The sequence below is a fragment of the Cryptomeria japonica genome, chromosome 10 (assembly GCF_030272615.1).
Source record: "Cryptomeria japonica chromosome 10, Sugi_1.0, whole genome shotgun sequence".
NCBI classification, from domain to species: Eukaryota; Viridiplantae; Streptophyta; class Pinopsida; order Cupressales; family Cupressaceae; genus Cryptomeria; species Cryptomeria japonica.
The window spans coordinates 222,283,246-222,305,246 of NC_081414.1; the positions used below are offsets into that span (position 1 = coordinate 222,283,246).

The following is a 22,001-nucleotide window of genomic DNA, read 5'->3' on the forward strand; positions in this document are numbered from 1 at the left end:
TTCCTCCCAAATTTGGGGCACTCAACAAGTTTGTACATGATTAAGTGGATAAATGAAGTCTTTAATTCATTTAAAAGACTTTCTTCCAAATTTGAGAAGTGATCTCCTCAAATTTGGGAAAAGGATATGATTAAGTGGGTGAGGAAAAATAGGTAATTTTGGTAAAATAAAAGATTTATTTTAGCCAAAATAGAAGATGCAATTTGCATTTGTAGGATTTTGCAAGTGGGGAGATTTACAAATAAATAATGATTTATTTAAATGTAAAAGGGATTTTAATTAAATGTAGATTTAATTAAAATGGGAAAGGGGGGGAATGGAGATTTTTAGCTAAATGTGAATTTAATTAAAATGTCTAGAGGGGAGATTTAATTAAATGTGAATTTAATTAAAATGGCTAGAGGGAGGATTTAATTAAATGTGAATTTAATTAAAATGGCTTTTAAAGGGGGGATTTAATTAAATGTGAATTTAAATAAAATGGCTTAGAGGGGGGATTTATTAAATGTGAATTTAATTAAAATGGCTTAGATAGAAGAAGGGAAATATTAATCAAATCTATAGGCTAATTAGAAGAATAGGGATAATTAAAGCTTAATTTAATTAATTGGAAGAATTAGGGATAATTAAATGAATAAAATTCACTTAATTTCTTGTGAAACTTTTAGGTGTCTATGAGTCTAAATATCTCGGATCCGAAGTTACAACACGATCCTAAACCGGTAGCTCCTCATTTCATCCATTTTATCTCCCTTTTCTGCATAATCAACTCTCCTATTTACAAAAGAGGGAAAATTGCATTCTAACCCTTACAATCCACTTGTAATTCATATTCTTATTCCCTTTGGATTTGGATCTAGTGGATTCGAGCCACTCTTTTGTATGTAAATTTTCTTCCAAGTGAAAATCATCCCAATGACTTCCTTTCTCTCTCCTAGGTGAGGAGTCACTAGGGTTCAATTTCCCACTTTACATGACTATCATAGCCTTCTTTCTTAGATCAATGACTCTACTCTCTTAAATAATAAAATCGTCTTTCCAAGGTATTGGGATATGATTTGGAGGGCATTTATAGGAATAGTAAGGAAAATATGGTGGTTGGCATCTCATTCAAGAAAATGATGAACAAAACTCTCTCTTTTTCTCTTTCTATTCCTACACCCAAATACAACATGCCAAGAATAGTTCTAGGATCTACCTACTTATTTCATTTTCTAGCAACTTCAATAGGATGCAACAACAATTAAAAAATACACTTGTTAGGGGGATATTTATCTTGAGATACAAGAATTAAGTATATCTTTGCAAGTTAACATCTATCCCTCAAAACCTATAAATCTTAAAGAAATTCATACCTCTCATATTATTGGTCAATCCATATTCCTCAAGACGAGCATAAAATATTAAAGGACTCAAGTAGGAACTAGGACATCTAGTCTTGTGTGACTATGTTTGAAACATGCCAACATATGAAGAGTGAAATGATTAAGCCACCTTACACATTGCTTCTTCTCCCTATATTAGTAAGCCACCTTACACATTGCTTCTTCTCCCTATATTAGTAGATGATGAGCTAATATTTTATTGACTTCATTGAGTGCCTACCCAAGTCCTAGGGTAAACTCATTATTTGAGTGTTTTTTGTAGGTTGGAGGTCTCACTATTGTGTATTACATCATCCTTTCATTAGGTTTTCCAAATTTTTAGTGATCAAACTTACCAAGTTGGCTTGGTAGTGTACAATAAATATTGTGATTAATATTAAAACGCCTACAATAATGAAAAGGAAGTCTCCCATAATGTAGATGTCCAAACTAGCTACAATAAACAAATTTTAAATTAATATATGCTAGAATATTTATGGATGTGTCCAAGTCAACAAGAATTTGAGAAAAGGTCATGTAAAAGAAACTAGAAGAGTCTTTATTTCTTATTGAGAAATTGCCCATGTAATTATCAATTTCTTGAAAGCATAAATAAAACTAGAATTGGAGTAAAGGACCATTAAGGTGAACCCATATATAGTATAATAGTAAATGATTAGATAGTGAGATTAAAAGTAGGATGCTATAGTTTAAGCATGTACATAAATACTAGCTCAAATTCTAGAGATAATTATAAATAATAATATAATTTATCTTCACATTACACAATGAAAAACTACAAGAACACAACTAAATTGCAATATTACCTTTCATAATGGGCTGCTAGAAACTAGTGATCTACTTGTACAAATATAAAAGGATTGACAATAGATAGTTGAATTTTCCAATTAATCTATTTAAGAACAAGAAATATTTTCTTTCAATTAATTAAAATTTAGCATAACTAAAATTCCAGGACAAGGGATTTACAAGGCACATCAGAGAGGTTTAACCTTGTGGGTGATTATATTCTCGTCTCATAAAACCCTAGCATGAATGTTAGTAGCACTTGAAGAACCAAGCTTCTTGTTGAAAGTTCCAAGCTTAGATAGTAAGTCTTAGAGATGGGAAGGAATGACATCCATGTTTCCCATATTATAAATTTCATTATAATCAAAAGTAAATATTTCTATGACAGACTCATGGAAATTAAATACACCTTATCCTAAATGTGGACAAGGTTGTCAACATCCTTAAATGAATGTTCTACCTAGAAGGGAGGGCATTGTGAATTTGCATGAGCTAGATCATATTGTGAATTCTCAGCTCCAATGCAAATAACTTTTTTTTTCTTTTTTCTGGAATAACACCCTTCCTTACTACCCTAATCAAGCTTTACCATTGGTGAATTTTCATCATCGAACCATGCAAATTTATTTTGCAAGCCCTAGTTCTAAGAATTTTTAAAAGTGGCCACATTTCAAAATAAAAAATAATAATTGAACTTTAATTCGAATTCAATATAATGATTTCACACAATATTTGATAGTGTAGAGTAGCTTACATGTCTTTACATCATATCCAATCTAAATAAGCAAACTTCTTATGGAATTTTTACCTTGGAAAGGGACTCTACCAAGAGATACCTAGAAGATGGAAAACAATCTTATATATGTGGTTTTTGTTATATTTTCGGGGTATTTTACTTTTATAAGTCTTCTAGAATTTGATTTTTATTTAAACAATTACAATATAGTTACAATTAAAAAGTGGAGAATTAATATTAAATGCAAAAATTTTAATAGCGTAAATAATCATTCATTTTTATTTATGTTAATTATTAAAAATTAGCTATTATAAATTGTGTTTTTTTATTGGAATTATAATTTGAGAGTTATTGATTTTTATAACAAGATTTATAACTACTTTGTAATATGTATTGGTTATCTAAATATCCATATACTTTTAAGCATCAATTATTTATGTCACATGTATATAACACAAACAAAATAAAATTTAAAACTCACAAAATAAAATTATAATTATCATTTATATTTGTACAATTATATTGAGTACTCAATCTTACATTAGATCACCAAAATCTCCTTTATTATCTTTTTTTAAATGTCAATATTTATGAAACTATCAATCAGTAATCACATAATGTAACTTCATTAATTCATAATTCTGAATCAAAAATATTTACTCCTAATTTTTATAATAAAAAATAAAATTCCATTTCTAAAATTACAATTACTTTATTTATTTCACCACTCATTACCTTTCGAAAAGCTGCTGGAAAGCCTTTACTATGCTGCCCTCTTCGCCCATCACTAACCATGCCTCTTCCACTTTTGGAATGTTGTAGCTGTATGTCCAAATTACTTCACCCATTGAGTGAAAGCCAGGGGGAACCTTGTGTGAAAACACCCACCCATGCCCATTTTCCTTCACCCAATTCCGTATCAAAAGATCCTAAAAGTCTTATCGAGTTCTGAATAAAGACGCCACTTAAGTTGGAATTACCAGAGTCAATAATGAAACATACTATAATGGCATTGACATTGGCGGAACTCTCGGGCCTCTTCAATTCCATGGAAAATCCACCTTTGCCCACTCGAGAATAGTCAATTTGGCAATTTTTCAAAGAATTTCTTCAGCGACCCCACATCAACTATATACTATACCTGTATCTTACTGATATATGGTTTCACATCTGATCTGTCGCTTGTAACGACTACTACCCTCTCCAATCTCTCGCACTGCTCCAGCTTCACTACAGACACCACATTCTGCTGGGTATGTACTTCCAACTTCTCCAGTGATATCAAACTTTCTAAACCTTCTACCCTCTTCAATTTGTGGTCATATTTCAAATCAATTTCTTTTAGAGAAGTGATTCCAGAAAGACTTGGAAGCACCTCCAGCTCTGAACATCTACTTATCTCCAGCTTCTTCAGTGAAGTTAAGCCCTCAAAACTTGCAGGAAGCCTGTTTAATTCTCGACAGTCAGTGATGGTCACTGTCTCCAGCGATCTCAGAGCTTGTAAACCTGTAATGTCCTTCAAGACACTACAGTCTCTAACAACTATGTTATTCAATGTTGCTGGCAGGGTTGGTAAACACTTCACTCCTGACGCCTCTATAACCAAATCTTTAAACAATTAAGATGCTCGAGAGAATCCGACAAAGCTTCCAGCCTCTTACACCAAATGATGGCAAGTCTAGTCAAAGAGGGCAAATTTGCAACAGAGCTTGGCAATACTTGCAAGAACTGATTCCCTATCTCCAAGTCGGTTAAGTTGGTTAGCTGAAAGATGTTAGGTGGCAGTTCCTTGAAGCTGGTTCCTCTTAAATAGAGCTTTGTCAAGGGAGAAACTCCTGGGAGGCGCAACTCTTCCAATTTCTTGCACTGATTGAGATTCAAATACCTGAGCTTTGTCATGTTCTCCAAAACATGTGACTCCGAGTTGATGATGACCTCACCGCATTTCTCTAAATTAAGATGTTCCAGGAGTGTCAGATTCTTAAAAGAATCTAATAACACCTTCAACCCGATGCAAAAATCCAAATTCGGGTGTTGCAGATTTGTCAGCTTCTTAAAAGAATCCGGTAACATCTTTAACATGGTGCAACGATACAAATTAAGATGTTGCAGATTTGCCAACTCGCCGAAATTATTAGGCAGATATGACAACTCATGACACGCTGTTATCTCCAGGTGCTCCAGCGATTGGAGATAACAAAAGTCTTGTGGAAGGTCGATCAATGTATTATTACCATCTATTATTATCTTTTTCAAATTCTTGAGATGTCCTATTGACCTCGGAAATTCCCGCAAACTGTCGCACCTCGACATGACCAACTCTCTTAGCTGCAAAGGAGCCTACGGCCAATTCACGATACAGTTAACATAGTCCATATATGAAAAAATATGTATAACAAAAATATTTAAAGAACCATGAAGCAGAGTACTTACATCCGCCTCTCGTTCCCACAAACCTTCTAAGCTCCGAGCATTGAAAAGTTCCAAAACTCTTAATTTTTTCAATGAAAGCCACGATGGAAGATTTTTGTGCTCAAATTCTTCGCACTGAAGCCAGACTAGTTCTCTTGATATTTCGACTTGATCCTGATTAATAAAATCTCCATTACCAACAAAAATTTTCAATCCAAGGGAGCAGAGCGTGAGACAACGCTCTCCCAGGCTTGTGTGTATTAGGATATTCCCTTGCTGAAGGTAACAATTTTCACCAATTGCGTTTACCAATCCTCGGATTTGTATTGCTTCCTGAATATTCAAAAGAAAAAATAAGTAACATTTTAGTCCTGGTTCCTATGCCATGATTAATAAAGCCATGAATTAATCGACTGACAAGTTACCTGTTGAGAGTGAATCTTGATAGACTGCTGTGGAGACCAAAGTCGGTACGGTGACCGTCCATTTGCAACTTCCCTGCCCAAATCCCTCAAGTGATCATGCATTCTTATTCTCTCACCACCATTCACCCAAATCATTCTTCCTATATCACCATCCTCTACCTCAACAAGACACTTATTGAAAAGCCTTTCCCAACCATGAAGACCACTCCACCCTGATCCCTCCCATACTGCAATGGCCACACTTTTCCTCTCTCCAATAAAGAAACACGCTATATCTAAGAACATTTCTTTCTCTTCATCGTCAAGGGCATCATAGCTCACTTTGAGCCTCGAGTTGATGTCGGCCGGCAATATTCTGGAAATTTTATCTAATTGAGACTGCCAATAATCTTTGCGCGATCTGCCATATAGCTGTGCCCCTAAGACCTTGAGTGACAAAGGCAGGCCTTTAGAAACATTTAAGAACTTCTCAACAAGATCCTCGAATCCTGACAGTGGAGAAGGTTGTAAGATTGCATGCCAACAAAAGAGCTGCTTGGCATGAGTGGCATTGAGAGGTCTCATTTCATAAATGGCAGAGATACCCCACGCTATAAGAACATCTAACTCGCGTGTGGTAACAACAATCAAACTTCCTTGTCCAAGACTCTCCCGTGCTGGCAACAGAGCATCAAGTTGATCTGTATGATCCACATCATCTAAAATGATAAGGACAGATACAGATCTCAAACGGCTTTGAAGGATCCCTTTACCTTCATCTACATGGTCAAATGACTCGCTAACACTAAGGTCCTTCATAAGCTTTTTCTGCCTCTCAACCAGCAGACATTTCCCTGCAGCATCTCGAAGATCGAAAAGAAAACTTGCCCTATCCATGCCCGAGCATTTGTTGTTAAAGATTCTCTTTGCCAGGGTGGTTTTGCCAGAGCCACCCAGACCCCATATTCCTACAATTTTTATCGAGCCATCAGATTGAACTGCAATTTTGTCAAAGTTCAGCACAGCTTCATCTACACCCACTGGATGCTTGGCAACCTCTAACAACACCTTGTTCGTTTCTTTCAACACACAATTCACCACATTCTTCACCACCCTCTGCTCGTCCCTGAACATGTAAAACGCTAGTCAATAAATTGAACAAATTAGGAATTCCAAAAAAATAAAGAATCGGACATGCTATTAATTTGACTGTCATCAAAGCTTATCAAGCAATTTGTTAGTGACTATTTCTTTTTTGTTTTCTAAAGGTTGCCCTTCATAGAGGACAGGGATTCTTGTGTTGCTGGTTTTAACCACAAATGCCAATTCCGCCAAATGCCACACTTGTATAATATTTGCAAACATACTTCCCGAAAGATTTAATATGATGGAAACCAGAGATTTAACTAGCAAATGAATTCTACAAGTTTGCACTACAGCAACGACAAAAAATCCAGCAATGAAGATTCAACTTATATTTGCAATTCAAAATCCCTAACTGGAATACAATGACGACTCATTGGGCTCAATCAAATGTAATCTTATTGGATATAATGATTATAAGGCATTTACAAAATGGATCAATTGAAAGGATACGTCAAGTAGATATGTTGAGAAAGCTTTAGAAAGTCATGAGCAGATACATTTAGCTAACCCCTCATAGTCTTTGCTAGCATCCTCTTTGCCTGCACCAAAGTGGAAATTTTTGGAATGCGGTGTGCACATCCATCAAAACTTTGAATACCTTTACAAGGTGGAGAACTCAAATTAGTCCTGTATCTAACCACTAAGCTAAATGAAGGCGGTGTTTGCTCCTCCTATAATGTCAGCTATTTTATTGTCACACTTTGTCATGTAATACATATTCAGAGCATACATTGTTGATACATATTTGAAATGCTTTTTGGCATTTGCAAATTTTTCATGCACCTATATGTTTGAAACGATGATTATGAGCCTAGGAGTTTCTCCAAGTCTTAATAATAAAGCACTGCTATAAACACCAATAATAAAGCACTGCTATAAACACCAATAAAATTCATCAATTTACCTCAAAAACTACACTGATAAAACATTATAATGTATTTGTTTCTTTCGCCGACTTGCTTGTTAATTCTCTTTTACTTGGGTTTTGTTAGCTTTTTCCCTCATCTCTCCGTTTTTATCTAATTTTACAAACCAAAATGAAGAAAGACTTAACTGAATACCGATTCATATAACAAACAAAGGGACAATAAAACCCCCAAAAGACGTAAGGAAGATTTGATAAGGTAAATGCAGGAGGAATATTATTTTATACTTACTCCTGATTGTTAATAATGTGGCCGGTGAAAAAGGAGGCTTTGTGGAGTGCCCATTTCCAGTGTTCAAGCTGTTCTGAGCTGTATCTTCTCTTCTTTTCATGCTCGTCGCTGAAGAAGAGGAGCATCAACAAGAAAAAATGAATAAACTAAGAATAAACAGGGAGGCAAGCTTTGCACCTAAAAAGTGTCTAACATACATGCTAGTAGCAAGTATATTAACTATTAGTGATGTTGGCAATCGAAAATGAAATGATTTCAAGTGCCCGTTTCAATACATGACTCACAGTATTGCTAAACAGGAGAACAACAGTCAAGAATAAATTGAACCCAACTCTATTTTATGTAGCAAAAAGAGGGACGAAAAAAAACATTGGGAAAATTTGATGATAGTATTTGAGGTGTACCTGCTTTTCATTTCATGCTTAGACAAGGCATCTGCATAGCTTCCTTTTCCTTGCACCGCCCATCTTAAAGTAGACGGCTCAACACGATAGAAAATGGGGATAATTTTTGTGCCAGTTCCCAACATAAATGCCAGTTCGGCTAAACACCAGGGTGATTCCGCATAATGCTCAGAAAAAATAGCTATATGGAGTGACGCACTACGCATTGCTTCTTCTAGAGCTCTAGGAAAGAAATCCCTAGGCGTTAGCTCATCTTTATCTAAAAATACTCTCAGTCCAGTAGCATCTAAAGATCTGTAGATACTGTTTCCTATCTTATGTTTGGCATCTCCTCCATGATGATTTATGAAGATATCATAAGGCAGTCGTTTCCTTCTGGATGAGGATTCCGCAGAAGTACAAACAGAATCAGGTGGGGGTATTATTAAGCCATCAAAAACACTTACTTGTTGGCCGGATGCAACAGGATCACGTTCATCAGAAGCATTTCGAGGAACATGCTTGGGTTGTCCCGCAGTGTTAGAAGAAGAAGCTGCCATTAGTTACAGATTCAAACAAACAAGAATGCTCGTAAAAGTAGCTTGGTGTTTCAAATGCTACAGAGTCTCAACCTATAAGTATAAATGAGGCAGACAGAAACAAGGAAAACAAATGATACAGGTATGCCTGAAAGACAAAAGCCCAATGTTAATGGGTGAACTCACAAAGCTGGTTCCCACTTTTTGGTACATCCTGATTTTTGCTGAAATCATACATTTTTTGGAAAATATAATTATTTAAGTCCCATTTGAAGTAATTAATTGAAGAGAGTTAGATCAAAGACTCTTAGATCAAAGTTTCTTGGATAGAACCTCTTTACTTCTAAATCATACTTGCAATGGAGTCTCCTTTGCATCTATCAAATGCTGATAAAAAACCAATTTTACATTAGCTTTTGAGGGGTCAAACGAATTCATTTAGAAGTTTTGTTTTCTTGAGGATTTAGTCCTTATTATAAGCTTTCCAAATAGTATAATTTTTAATATATTTAAGTTTATTAATATATTTTTATTTTATTTTTTATGAATGTAGGTTTTTCACCGAACATGAACTTCTTTGTTCAATGCATTGGGAGAAATAGCAAACTAATTCAATTTTTTTTTGAAAAATATCTATGCCCTAGGTATTGATGTTTTCTTTCTAACAAAAAAAATAAAACTTAATTTTGATATATATAGAGCAAGTTATGTGTTCAAATGTACAGCTATATCTAAATTATAATTATTCGGACTTCAAAACTTAATAAAATAAAAAATATTCAACATATCACTATCAAACCAACTGCATGCCCTGGGTATTGATGTTACAAACCAAAATTTAAAAAAGATAAGTTTTTATCATTTATAGAAAAAAATTTATATGTTTCGGGATGCATATCACTCTTAAAAAATGTTGTTTCCTATAAAAAACTACTTTTGAGGGAGATGGAAAAATCAATAAAATTTTATTCAAAAAAATTTGAAAAAAATATATTTAGAATCTACAAAAAGGATGTTACAAATCACTAGTTTACATCATCTTCAAATTCTTAACGATTTAAAAGTTATAGGTGTCGGAAAGTGAAGGTTTTTTGCAAAATGTTCATCTAAGTGTCAAAGTTGGTGAAAAAGTGGGAACCAGTATTGTGAGTTCACCCAATGGTGTAGTGCAGAGCACAGGGAATTGAACTTCATACTAATAAAGAAAAGCCAGCTGAGGACTGAGAGGATTGAACTTCATACTAATAAAGAAAAGCATCTTTTTCCCTTTCACCAACTTTGCCCACTAAATCGCGTGAAAGGCCGTGTACGAGACCTATTTCGTAATAATTTAGTCGAGAAGAATCTTGAATACGGGGAAGCCCTCTTTGAAATTGTTAAAATATCATATATCAAATAAGAAAGAAAGCATCTTTTTTCCTTTCACCGACTTTGCCCACTAAACCACGTGAAAGGCAATATGCGAGTCTATTTCGTAATAAAATAGTCAAGAAGATACTGTTGTAACGTCACAATTGTTAAAATATCATATATCAAATAAGAGTCTCAATGTGTCAAGTTTGTATGGATTGCATAATTATTTGAATTTGGGGAGAGGATCCAGTAGTTGTGCACCTTAACTTCGCGCTTCTCAAAATCTTACGTAGAAATTTCAAAACACTTCAAATTTTTTACAGCATCTTATTAAGCAAGCCCCTTGCTTATAACTAAGGTTTCAAGGCCACATCATCAAATATGATGCCGCATCAGCATGCTTTTTGCCAAAGTGTCCAAAACAACCCAAAAAAAAAGTGAGACCAATAGGTGTGCAAAAGAGCCCCAATACTTGTGCAGCTGATGTGACATCACGTGATTGGTTATTTTTCACAACAAATGGTATATTTCTTTCAATTATTGATACTTATCATACAACTATTGGTGCAATGTTGTACAAAAGTTGGACATTAAATCAAGGTATTAAATCAACAACTTCTATCACAAGAATTGGAATGCGCTCAACTACTGGATCCTTTCCCCTAGTCTTAAGGTTTGATAGCAATAGCATATTCTAATGATTAGTTTCAAAAATAAGAAAGGAAAGTTACAGTAGATAATCAAAAGTAGAGAAGAAACTGTAACAAACCACAAACACTTAAACTAGAAATCAAGAAAACTAAACATAGAACAAATGGTGAATTCATAGAGGCATTTTTTGAATAGGTCAAAAAAGCAACAAGAGTATAACATAGAAGAGAGTAAGTACCTCATTTGAGGAAGGTGTGAGTGTTTGGTTTGTGAAGTCGTAGCTTAATTGTCTATCGCAAAATGAAATTTTGTATACAAAATAGTAATTGATTAATGTCCAAGTTGAAAATCATATGCAATTTTTTGCATCCTAGGAGCCTCATATGAAATGAAAGCTGCAATGGGTCTTTGAAATGCATTTCAGTTTTCCAAATAGAGAATATTTACACTTTATAAACAAGTCATGTGTCCAATAGTTTTACTAAGCAGAAAAGAACCACTTTAGTTGGCCCAAAGTTATCTTAAAACAAATACAATGGTCAAAAAAATATTTGAAAATTTTAAAACCTTAAGAACCTGAATATTCAATGAAAAGCTAATATGTGAAGCCTTGAAAATGCCTCAATATTATTATAATGGTAAGGTACTTGATATTGAATTGCAATATAATTTAAGCTAAGAATTTTCAAAGTTTAGATTTTCTTAAAATGACATGTTCAAAAATTTATATTAATATAGGAAGCATTCAAAATAAGCAAAAGAAATCTTAGGAAGAAATGCAAAAAAAACCATATTTATTTGCAAACTAGAACTACATCGCTTTAGGTTATTTGTACATTAATCTTAGAAATAAATGATTTGTTTTAAAAATTGTATTGTGCAATGACTAATCAACTAAAGATTGAGAAAGAGAGATATGATTTGCATCTATAAAGTTACAAAGAGTGTTCATCTCCATAAATAGTCATGTATGATGGCTTACCTTCCAACTATATACAACATACATTTAAATTCTACTTCTAGAAGAGTTTCCATATGGTCTACTACTATGTGATTTGCATATAGGTTATTTGGGATTGGCAAATTAAAGGCACTTGTAAAACTATATTGTTGTCTAAATGAACATCAAAATGCTCGAAGACTCAACATTATTGTATCCTCTTTTGTTCTTCGAGGAATGCATGTGGAAAACTTTGTATGCATAACATAGCATTTTACAAGAGTGTAATTAAATACTTGATCATTTTGTCTCCAAATCTAGTATCTTTGACATTAATATAGTTTCCTTTCTTTCGCATTTTGATGTTGATACATGCATGTCCTATGCTTGAAACATATGTTATCCACATATGATACATAAACATAAGATTTCAAATAACTCTTCAATGCATTAGAAAAAAATGATTTGTAAACAAATTCTCTTTTTTCAAATTGGCAGAATACTTACATAGCTTGTAGAAGACTTCCATGAACCATAGAAATAATTCACACACAAAAAAGGATTCCAATCTATAAAAAAAATTGTGTTATGATGCAAAGGCAAGCTACTAAGAAGCTACAAAATGTGCCAACTAACTACACAAGTGGTCAAATACTTGAATTAAAAATGAAGTAAATGCAAAAAATGGCTTCTTGACTAATTTAAATGCAATGACTACTTTCACGTATCATCACCTAGGAATATTTCTCTCTACTACTAATACTAGACCACAGTGAATAAAGATTTAATTACCACAAAATATTGGATACAACCCAAAAGATTTGAATATGTGGGTTATATGTCATTCTTTGGATCAACAATATCTTTAATATTTACTTACTTGCATCCAATAGATAAGATCTGTCTAATTTTTCAAAGATTGCAAAAACAAATGGTTTCATCTAATTGGGTGTCTTTGTCTTTGCATTAAAGAAGATAGTCTAAAGGCTGGCTTAGATTTTTCCAGATTTTCTTTTTTCCATGACCTCTTAGATGAAACCATAGAAATAAATAATTTGAACTTCAAAGGAATAAATTAATGGATTATGTAATGATTGTTTCTAGTATAAGCCAATAGAAAAATAAATAAATAATTGTGCTTAAATTATTAAAATATATACACATAATGAAACTATAGAAATGTAAACACATTTTTCAAATACACTAATATGATTGATCAATTAAAAATTTTAATGCACCCAACAAATGTATGATAGGCAAGAACTTATAATTTTTAATATAAAAAATGTGAATGAGTTGTGTAAAGTGGAGTATAAGACATCACTAATCTTGAGGAACAAATCCCCCAATCTTAGGATCTTAACTCACTCAAACATATGCAAGAGCACACAAAACAAAAAGAACAAGACAAACAAAAACAAGATGAAGCACAAAAGACATAAGAACACAAATAAACTAGCTGAAGAGACCTTGATACTCAAATGTATCAACAGCTAATTGAAACACAAAGACAAATGCCATCACATAAACACCAATAATCACATAAAAGAGAAAAGCTAACATCATCCATGAACCATCAATAGTAAAACTATGAGTTCATGAGAGGAAGAAGAGAGAGACCATGAATACACACTTTGGTGACCCATGAGAAGAAAGGCAAACAAAAGGAACCATGGACATCTCGCCCCTAGAACTAGATGATCCATGAAGAAAAAGGGACATGAAAAACTAGCCCCTAGATTCTGTCTAGGTGATCCATGTAAGGGAGAAGAGTGAGAACATTGTTAGTTCTACTCAACCTCGTGCGTGTGTGTGCAAGTGAGATTCGAAGTACCTCATAGGAGTGTATGGCCGAGTATGCTACAACCTATATAAGATGTATAGTACAAATTTCAAGAAAGGTGTGACATCTCGCTCTAAGAGACTATGCTCTGGTTCCGAGAATAATCACCCTGCATAAGAGAAAAGTGGCGACATGTCACTCTAAGAGGTTGCCCCCTGGTTCCGAGAATGACCCACTGTATGAGAGAAAAGTGGCGACATCTCGCTCTAAGAGGTTGCCCTCTTGGTTCAAGAATGACCCACTATATAAGAGAAAAGTGGCAACATCTTGCTCTAAGTGGGTTCCCTCTGGTTCCGAGAATGACCCACTGTATAAGAGAAAAGTGGCAACACCTCACTCTAAGAGGATACCCTCTGGTTCCGAGAATGACCCAATGTATAAGAGATACAATGCGTGAGAGAAATATAATACAAAAGGAGTAGTGTGGGTGCCCATCATTAAGATGTCAACATAATTTAATGTTGATATCTTAAGGAAAGTAGAACAAGGATACCTACCTTTGACACCAAGAAGATATCGATCATGCAACAATGTCATAAATCCAAGCGAGAGAGGGATGGGTGAATTTAGTGTAGATGTACATTACCGAGTGTGAAAGAGGTTATAGTCAAGGACTTACACCTCTTGTATAAGAGAGAACCCTTGAGCAAACAACAACAATTTCACACAAGGAATGACATCAAGTAATAAAACTCACACCATCCACAAAATAGGAAAGAGTGGATCCTTAGAGAGAGAGAGAGAGAGAGAGAGAGAGAGAGAGAGAGAGAGAGAGAGAGAGAGAGAGAGATCAATTCCCCCCAGTGTAGGGACAATGAGAAGAGCTTACGCAATTTTCTAGAGAGAGATTAAACATAGGCAAATGCACAATGAACTTACAATGAACTTACATGACATTAGTAGATGTAAAATACACGTCTCAAGAAGTGGTAATCTTATAGGAGAAAAGAGAAAGAGCATCACATATTCCCCAAGAGGGATTAGTCATAAGAATATACCATTGTAAGAAATGATAATCACATATGAAAAATGCAGCCCCTAAAATAAATAATGATAAATGAGATAGAAAGAAAGAGAAAGGAGAGAAATCCTTGCCCCCCAAGTGAGAAGAACAAGGAGAAGCATTACACATCCTCTAATGGTGATTATTTTCAAGCAATATTCCTTCCTATTGGAACAAATCCTCTCAAGGAAGGGACATGTACTTCACAAGAGATCATTCCATGCTAGGGGGCATATCATACTTGTGAATAACCGAAACCATAGAATAGGTAAGTTTTCCAAGAGAATGAAGGCAAGAGAAGAAGTGGATTACTCATTAAAGATGCTCCTCTTCAAACAAAGAGGAAAACCAAACAACAATTATATGCTCACATAAGAATAACACTATGCAAGAAAGGAGATCTAATAATGAATAATGCATAGAGATAGAGATAAATCTATAGAAAGAAGAAGGAAAGTGAACTTCATGTTGCTATCCCAAGGTATTTAAAATTGAAATAACACCACCACAAATGATAAAGAGCCCCCAATTAAGTTGGATACTTATATCATAGGGTGAAGAGAAACATGAAGAGAAAAGAAGTGCTAAGGCACTATGTTTTTGCCAAGAAATACAACTAGATCTATTGTGAGACGAATTCATGCAAGATCATATTGCTTTTGAACAAATTTCTTAAATGCATGACATTTTCCAAGAGAGTGTAAATATGAATCATGAAAAATGCAATATTCATCACTTTTTACTTTCTCAAGATTGTTGTTCTACTTTTTAGGACGAAAGGAAATGTTCTTATCATATTTCAATCTCTAGTAGATTCTTGTAGCTAGTCTTTTGGGATGATAAATATTTTTTAATTAATCTTCTTGACATGGAGAAGAAAAATTGTTAGAAGAAGAAGGATCATTATCCACGATTCTAATTGTTCCATTTTCTATGCCTTCTTGAATAGATTTATGAAAATCAAGGCAATCATCGGCATTGTGATCGTGGGTTTGATGAAATGAGCAAAAAGGATGTTTTGCTGAAGAAGCATTCTTGCAATCTTTTATGATTTGTTGTCTTTGGAGATGATTTTGAAATTTTTGCAGCCTAAGGAGTTCGTCTATAAGGAGAGAAGTCTTATTTCCTAGGCCTTCTATAGTATCTTGTGTGGGAGGGTTTACAGGGACATGAATTCCCTGTTCAAACTTCCCAAGTCCTTTTCCTCTAAAACCCTTTTTTGTTATTATATGAAAACCATGACAAAAAGAATGTTGCAAATGACTAGGTGGGGGAATAGGATAATGAATTTCTTTGAAATATGATGTGTAAGGGGGAATAATAGAATTTGTAGATGAAGAAGGAATATCATGTGAAGGGATACTCTCCTTTCTCTCACCATGCTTATCCTTTTTGGGAGATAGGGATTGAACATCTTCATCATCTAAAGACTCATTTTTACTTATTTCTATGTGAGGAGAAAGATCATGAATAAAATGCATAACATCATCCTCTACATATATTTTGATGTTGAAGATAGGTCCTAGGAGAAAAAGGAGGGTCTAAAGATGTAAGAATGTTAATATTTTGATTTTGTGCTCCTTGCTCAAGGGTATGTTTATGAGAAAAAGATGGGCCCATGTTGCTTTCCAATGCTTGCTCTCTTTTAAAAAGATCATTGGTTGAAGCATTATTTCTCATCTCATTAATACAAGATACCCTAGGAGAGGTACAAGGATTAGGATCTCTAAGATTGGGATCTACAAAAGCATTAAGGTGATTAACATATGAAATGCATTTTGTTAATAACATCACTATAATACCACTTAAATGATATATGAAAGCTTTGAGATCAAATTGAAAAGGAAATGACTTTGAAATCCTAACAATACAGTATGACCAAGTGATATGAATGAAAAGAAGCAACATGAAATGAAAGAAGCCCTTATCCTATACATGATTGTAATAAATATATGTTGAAAATAACATAATCATATGTGAAATAGCAAATAAATCTAATCCATTGATTGCCATTGAAAGTCTCTTAATGAAAATATTAATTTGCTGAAAAAGAAGATCTAAAATTAGGACCCTTTTATGAATATTAATTTAAAAGTTGAGAGTGTTGAAATTTGAATTTGTTTTCGACCTTAAGAGGTGTTAAAACTGATAAAGTATGCCAATTTCTTGGATTTAAGCAGAAAAATATAGTCAATTTCGACTCTTGAACTTTTGGGAAAAAAGTTAGGGACCATGTGTAAATTATGCATGGTCCGACCAACTTTTTTCAAATTTTTTAGAGATGATAGAAATTATGATTTTATTGCAAAATCCAAAAAAATAGCTAATTTGGAGATGTCTAGATAGGTCAAATTAGCAGTCAAAGGTCAAAATAGGAGATTCTTAAAAATTATGGCTATGTTGTTTAACTACTTAATTTTCAGAATGAAAAGTCAAATTTGAATTGCAATTTTGAAATAGAAATCAGATCTGGAACAAGCAACTAAAATGCTATACTTCACAAGCTTAATTTCCTCAAAAATGAAAAATTAGGGTTTTTATGCAATAAACCTCTAAAATGTGCAAAAAGATCAAACTTGGAAATGAAATATTAAAATTCAAATTGAAATTATTTAGATCTAACAATAAGAAATCAGAATTAAGATTGAAGACTTCAGGTTCACCAAAATATAAAGTGGAAAATTGGACCCTAGTGGTTCCCCACCTAGGAGAGAGAAAGGAAACCACTAGGATGATTTTCACTTGATGCAAAAATGCACTTTACATTCAAAAGAGGGGTTGAGCCCACTAGATCCAAATCCAAGGGAAATAAGGATGTGAATACTAAGTGGATTGCAAGTTGTTGGAATGATTTTTCCCTCTTTTGTAAATAGATATGTTGACTTGTTGACTATGTAGAAAAGGAAGACAAAATGGATGAAATAAGGAGCTACCGATTTAGGATTGTGTTGTGACTTCAAATTTGGAATATTTAGAGTGATACAGATCTGCCATGCAAACTTAGAGAAAATTCATCGGGACTGTGCGTAAGCTATGCACGATCCTCTGAAAAATTCATGAGTCAAAAAGGGTTTTTCTATCTCTACAAATGAAGACTAAATCTACAATTACAGCAGTGCACCTGCAACCTACACATAGAAAAGAAGGGAAGAAGGGTTATGGTAGGGGTTTTCCTTAGTCAAACCTTGTTTGAGGAATCAACCTTGAAAGAAAGTAATTGCAAATACTTAAATGTGAATAATGGAAATGTATACCTTGTAGATCTGCAATTTGTTGATGATGGTTGCTTTGCTTCTAGAATGTAGTCACAAGTGTTGCATGAAATGGCATGTAACATGACAAAACCATAACAAACACATATGCTTGCAAATGAATGTTGTAATCTTACTCCAATTGATGAATGAATAAGACACATGAAGAAGAAGAAGAAGACTTGATGAATGCTTGAAGACTTGAACACTTGATGACTATAATGGAGACCTTCTGCTTGTTTACCCAATTTTCTCTTTATTTAAATGAGAGGATTAGATCCCCTTTTATACTTGCCTGGGAGGGTTAATTTTCATCTCATCGAAGGCTGACATAAGAGAAATCTCGAAAAGAAAATTAGGTCCAAGGGTCAAATGGACCCATTTTAGGTCAAGCCAAAGAGGGAGACCAGGGGCGCCACACCCCTATCCAAGAGGGACAAGGGAGCCACGCTCCTGTCCTGCACTATTTTGGGGCTTGGAAAGGGTCACAAGGTGACACAAGAGATGAAATAGGAGGAGATTTGGAAGAATAATGCTGAGAGGGGTCCCAGTTGAGTAGGGAGATATAGTCACTAGGGTGAGGACTGAAAATGCGATCAAAATTGCAAGGGTCGCAATTTTATGACGCTACAAGTTGGTTGATGACTTGGCCAAGAAGGTGTTGATATAGTGCACAATTGTCCTTATCTATGGGGTTGGAGAGGTATTTTGGTGAATGGTAAATCTTCATTATTTTTGCAAGTAGATATGACATGATGTTGGAGGCTAGACATTGAGCGAGGTTGTGTGACTCCTAGATGGTAACTATGCAAAATGATGGGGGTGGGTTACAAGATTTCCTTCCCCATGCCATTGCAACATGACTCATTTTGACCCCTTAGTTGGGATTTCCTTGATATTCAAAGCTCTACTAGCTGAGACATTTTTTAAGGTGGTGGTTGAAATTCTATTTTTTATGATTGGTCTAAGTTGGTCAATTCTCTGCCCAACTTAACTATTGAAAAATCTCTGCTGTCATGACTTGGATGGAAAATAAAAATGACTTTTAGCCATGAGGTACTTTGCCTTTATCATTCATGAATATGGGCAAATGTGAAGCGATGAGAGAGCCTAAATATCGATTATAGGAGTGTGGATATTTTAGAAGTCCATGCGTGAAGGAAATGGTGGAACAAATAATGATTCTCTTTTGGATCCTTGATGGCAAGGTGAAAATTCATAATTATTAGAGCTTGGTGGTGTGCATAATGTGACAACAATAGATACACCTTTAGGTCTAGTTTGTAAGAAGCACCAAATGTCTTTCCTCAGGGAGGTGTTTGATAAGAGATTAAAATGTATCTTCAAAACTAATCACAATCTCATTATACATGCAGTTAAGGTGGTTTTAGGAGATGAGTTTTTGAAAAGAATTCACTCACAAAGGGTTAATATTGATGCCTTGGCCATGTTCCTCATGATGCAATTGGATGTTGGAGAATCGAAGGAGACAACAAAATTGATTAGTAAAATAATAATTTGGAGTAGTTTTTTAGGAGAATTGACTGATTTGTTGGGAAATGTCAACCCAAAGATGGGGGTTCCACTTCCTAAGTATTACTATGTGCTTAGGCAATGAGGAAGAGACATTGCTAAATACTCATTGATTCACTTTATCGAGCTCTCTATCCTCCCTAGGAGGAAGTTGGTTGAGGAAAGGAGTGTGTTGTTCCTTAAGATGATGATGGGTCTAGTTCTAGAGGGGGTGTGGGTTGGCTACAAAAGTATCTTGTAGATTGGGGTCTGATGGGATATGGTGATGATGAAGAAGAATTTGGCATAGATATAATTAAAGAGGATGTGAGGTCTATTACTATGGGTGTGGGTAAGGGTGCTTTAAAAGATCATATAATTATAACCTAGACTGTGTGGTAAAGGCTTGATTGGCTACAGTGAAAGAGGGGCGGATTGGACAGTGAGCTTTGATGCTTCGACCTTCAAGGATTTAGTTATATGTTAATATGTTAGTATGGTTGAAACTTTAAGCATTTTTTATGTATGTCTTCTCCATCTTGTCTCTAGAGAGGTTGTGGGTTAGAGATGGGTATGTGCACCAAAATGTGGTGCCAAAAGAAGATTGTAAGATGCCACTTTATTTTTGGAATCAGAAAGTTTGAACTTTGATGATAAATTGAACATAGTCATACTCCAAATTTGAAGATGCAACAACAACAAGAGTCAAAGTTCTTCGAGTCTAGTTTCTACACTACTATTTTTTTTATAATAGTTGAGATTAAGAGTTTAAAAAAGGTGGGCCATGAAAAGTGGTCCCATTTTTATGCAAAACACATAACATAGCATATGTTGTGCATATGTTGTGCCCCCCTAAAATGTTAACTTTTTTTTTAGAATTTGAAAAATTACTTCATTGAGAAATTAGCTAACACCTTGCAGTTTATCCTAAATATTTTGGCTAATTTTTTAATGAGTATATAATTTTTTACTAATTTTTGAAATCGACATAGCCTGAAAAACGTGAAGTTGAGCATGCTCGCCACTAAAATAATTGAAAACTAATAAAAAATTTATTTATTTTTTCCATCTATGTAGAATGGATTCTAGTTTCTAAAAATGTAAGTTTTGAAATTTGATGAATGTGTAAAAAACTATACCCGAAATAACACATGTTATTTTTTGACCAAAAATAGACACACTAATAAAATAAATTAAACATGAAAGCCTTAGCAAAACCAAGATGTGAAAAAAATTATATGCTTGGATAGCTAAGAGAGAGATTAACTATATTATGGTATTTTTTTAGTTGCATTGAAACACATGCAAACCTGGTGGATAGCATGGCCAAAAATATGTTAAAAATTTTAATCTTCTGATAAAAACATGTCTCAAGCCTGAAATGGTCGACCATACCTTTGGTTTGGGTGCCCAAGGCAAATTAGACCCATTGGATTGGTGTTTCCTAATGCAAACAATTTGGCGCACACCAAATATGATGCTCACCCTATTTGGCACTTGCCAAATGCATATAATGCTTTTTTAACATTTGGCTAGTGCTAAATTTGGTGCTAGCCAAATGTGAAAAGTAAATTATTTGCATTTGGCGAGCGCCAATATGATGCTAGCCAAATGTTAAATATTGAAATATTGTCTCTCATTCTCACTTTCTTTCACACTATAGTTAAATGTTTTGAACTCAATTCAAACTCAACCTCTCTCTGAGCCTCTCTACCTTGTGTTCCCTCCTTAGCCCCATCTCTACCCTTGCCTCCCTCTCACATTGTTTCTCTCCATTCTCTCAATCACTATCTATTACTCTCACCCTCTCTCTTCCCATCTATAGGTATCTCCCTCCCTCTCTACGTCACTACCTATCTTTCCCTATCTCATTACCCATCTCTCCTTCTATATCTATCTAAACTCTATCTCTATCTCTTATGGTTCTCACCCCTCCCTCCCTAGGCTCTAATTATCTCACCTCTATATCTCTCCCCCCTATTTCTTTTCCTCCATCTCCACTTCTCTCCCTACCTATTTTCTCCTCTTTCATGCTTTGTGAACTATTTCTCCCTCATGTATCTACCTTTACCCTCTCTACTAGGTCTCTTAATCAGTCACTATCTACCTCTCCCTCCCTCCCTCATTAGCCCTCTCTTTCTCCTTGTTCTTTTCTATCTCATTTTATCTCTCATTCACCTCTCTTAGTTATGGCCTCTCCCTCCCTCCTTCATCTCTATAGACCTTCATCCATTTCTTACTACCCACCTCTCTCTATCCCCCTCTATCCATCTCACATCTCTCTCTTCCTAGTTAGATCTCTCACCACTCTCTCCCTCTCTAGGTATCTCACCTCTATAAATATATCTCTCTAGTTATCTCCATCTTTGTCCACCTCTGTCTCTATCCCTTCTTACCCATCCCTCTCTACATACTAGATCTCCTAGTATCTCTCTCCCCTCACTTATGTCTCCTCTCCTTCTCTAGGTCCCTCACTCTTCCTCTCTTATTCTCTTCA

The 22,001-nt window shown here is 34.6% G+C and overlaps 2 protein-coding genes across 2 annotated transcripts; both read right to left on the reverse strand.

Annotated features, from left to right (window-relative positions):
* Nucleotides 1-4,040: 4,040 nt before the first annotated feature.
* On the reverse strand, nt 4,041-8,339 carry LOC131858867 (disease resistance protein Roq1-like). Its single transcript, XM_059212335.1, has 4 exons — nt 8,030-8,339; nt 5,748-6,852; nt 5,344-5,655; nt 4,041-5,250 (listed from the first exon to the last, which is right to left on the reverse strand). Exons 1-4 carry the CDS (start codon nt 8,152-8,154, stop codon nt 4,507-4,509), a joined length of 2,286 nt encoding a protein of 761 aa, XP_059068318.1. The 5' UTR covers nt 8,155-8,339; the 3' UTR covers nt 4,041-4,506.
* Nucleotides 8,245-8,972, reverse strand: LOC131858868 (toll/interleukin-1 receptor-like protein). Its single transcript, XM_059212336.1, has 2 exons — nt 8,434-8,972; nt 8,245-8,320 (listed from the first exon to the last, which is right to left on the reverse strand). Exons 1-2 carry the CDS (start codon nt 8,970-8,972, stop codon nt 8,245-8,247), a joined length of 615 nt encoding a protein of 204 aa, XP_059068319.1.
* Nucleotides 8,973-22,001: the final 13,029 nt, after the last annotated feature.

What these genes read in the sequence shown, in the direction of transcription:
- LOC131858867 (XM_059212335.1), bottom strand. Translation starts at nt 8,154, where the DNA reads ATGCTCCTCTTCTTCAGCGACGAGCATGAAAAGAAGAGAAGATACAGC. An exon ending in CACATTATTAACAATCAGGA is followed by an intron (nt 6,853 to 8,029) that starts GTAAGTATAAAA and finishes TTACATGTTCAG; the next exon opens with GGACGAGCAGAGGGTGGTGA. An exon ending in TGTGGGAACGAGAGGCGGAT is followed by an intron (nt 5,251 to 5,343) that starts GTAAGTACTCTG and finishes AATTGGCCGTAG; the next exon opens with GCTCCTTTGCAGCTAAGAGA.
- LOC131858868 (XM_059212336.1), bottom strand. Translation starts at nt 8,972, where the DNA reads ATGGCAGCTTCTTCTTCTAACACTGCGGGACAACCCAAGCATGTTCCT. An exon ending in AAGCATGAAATGAAAAGCAG is followed by an intron (nt 8,321 to 8,433) that starts GTACACCTCAAA and finishes TCTCCTGTTTAG; the next exon opens with CAATACTGTGAGTCATGTAT.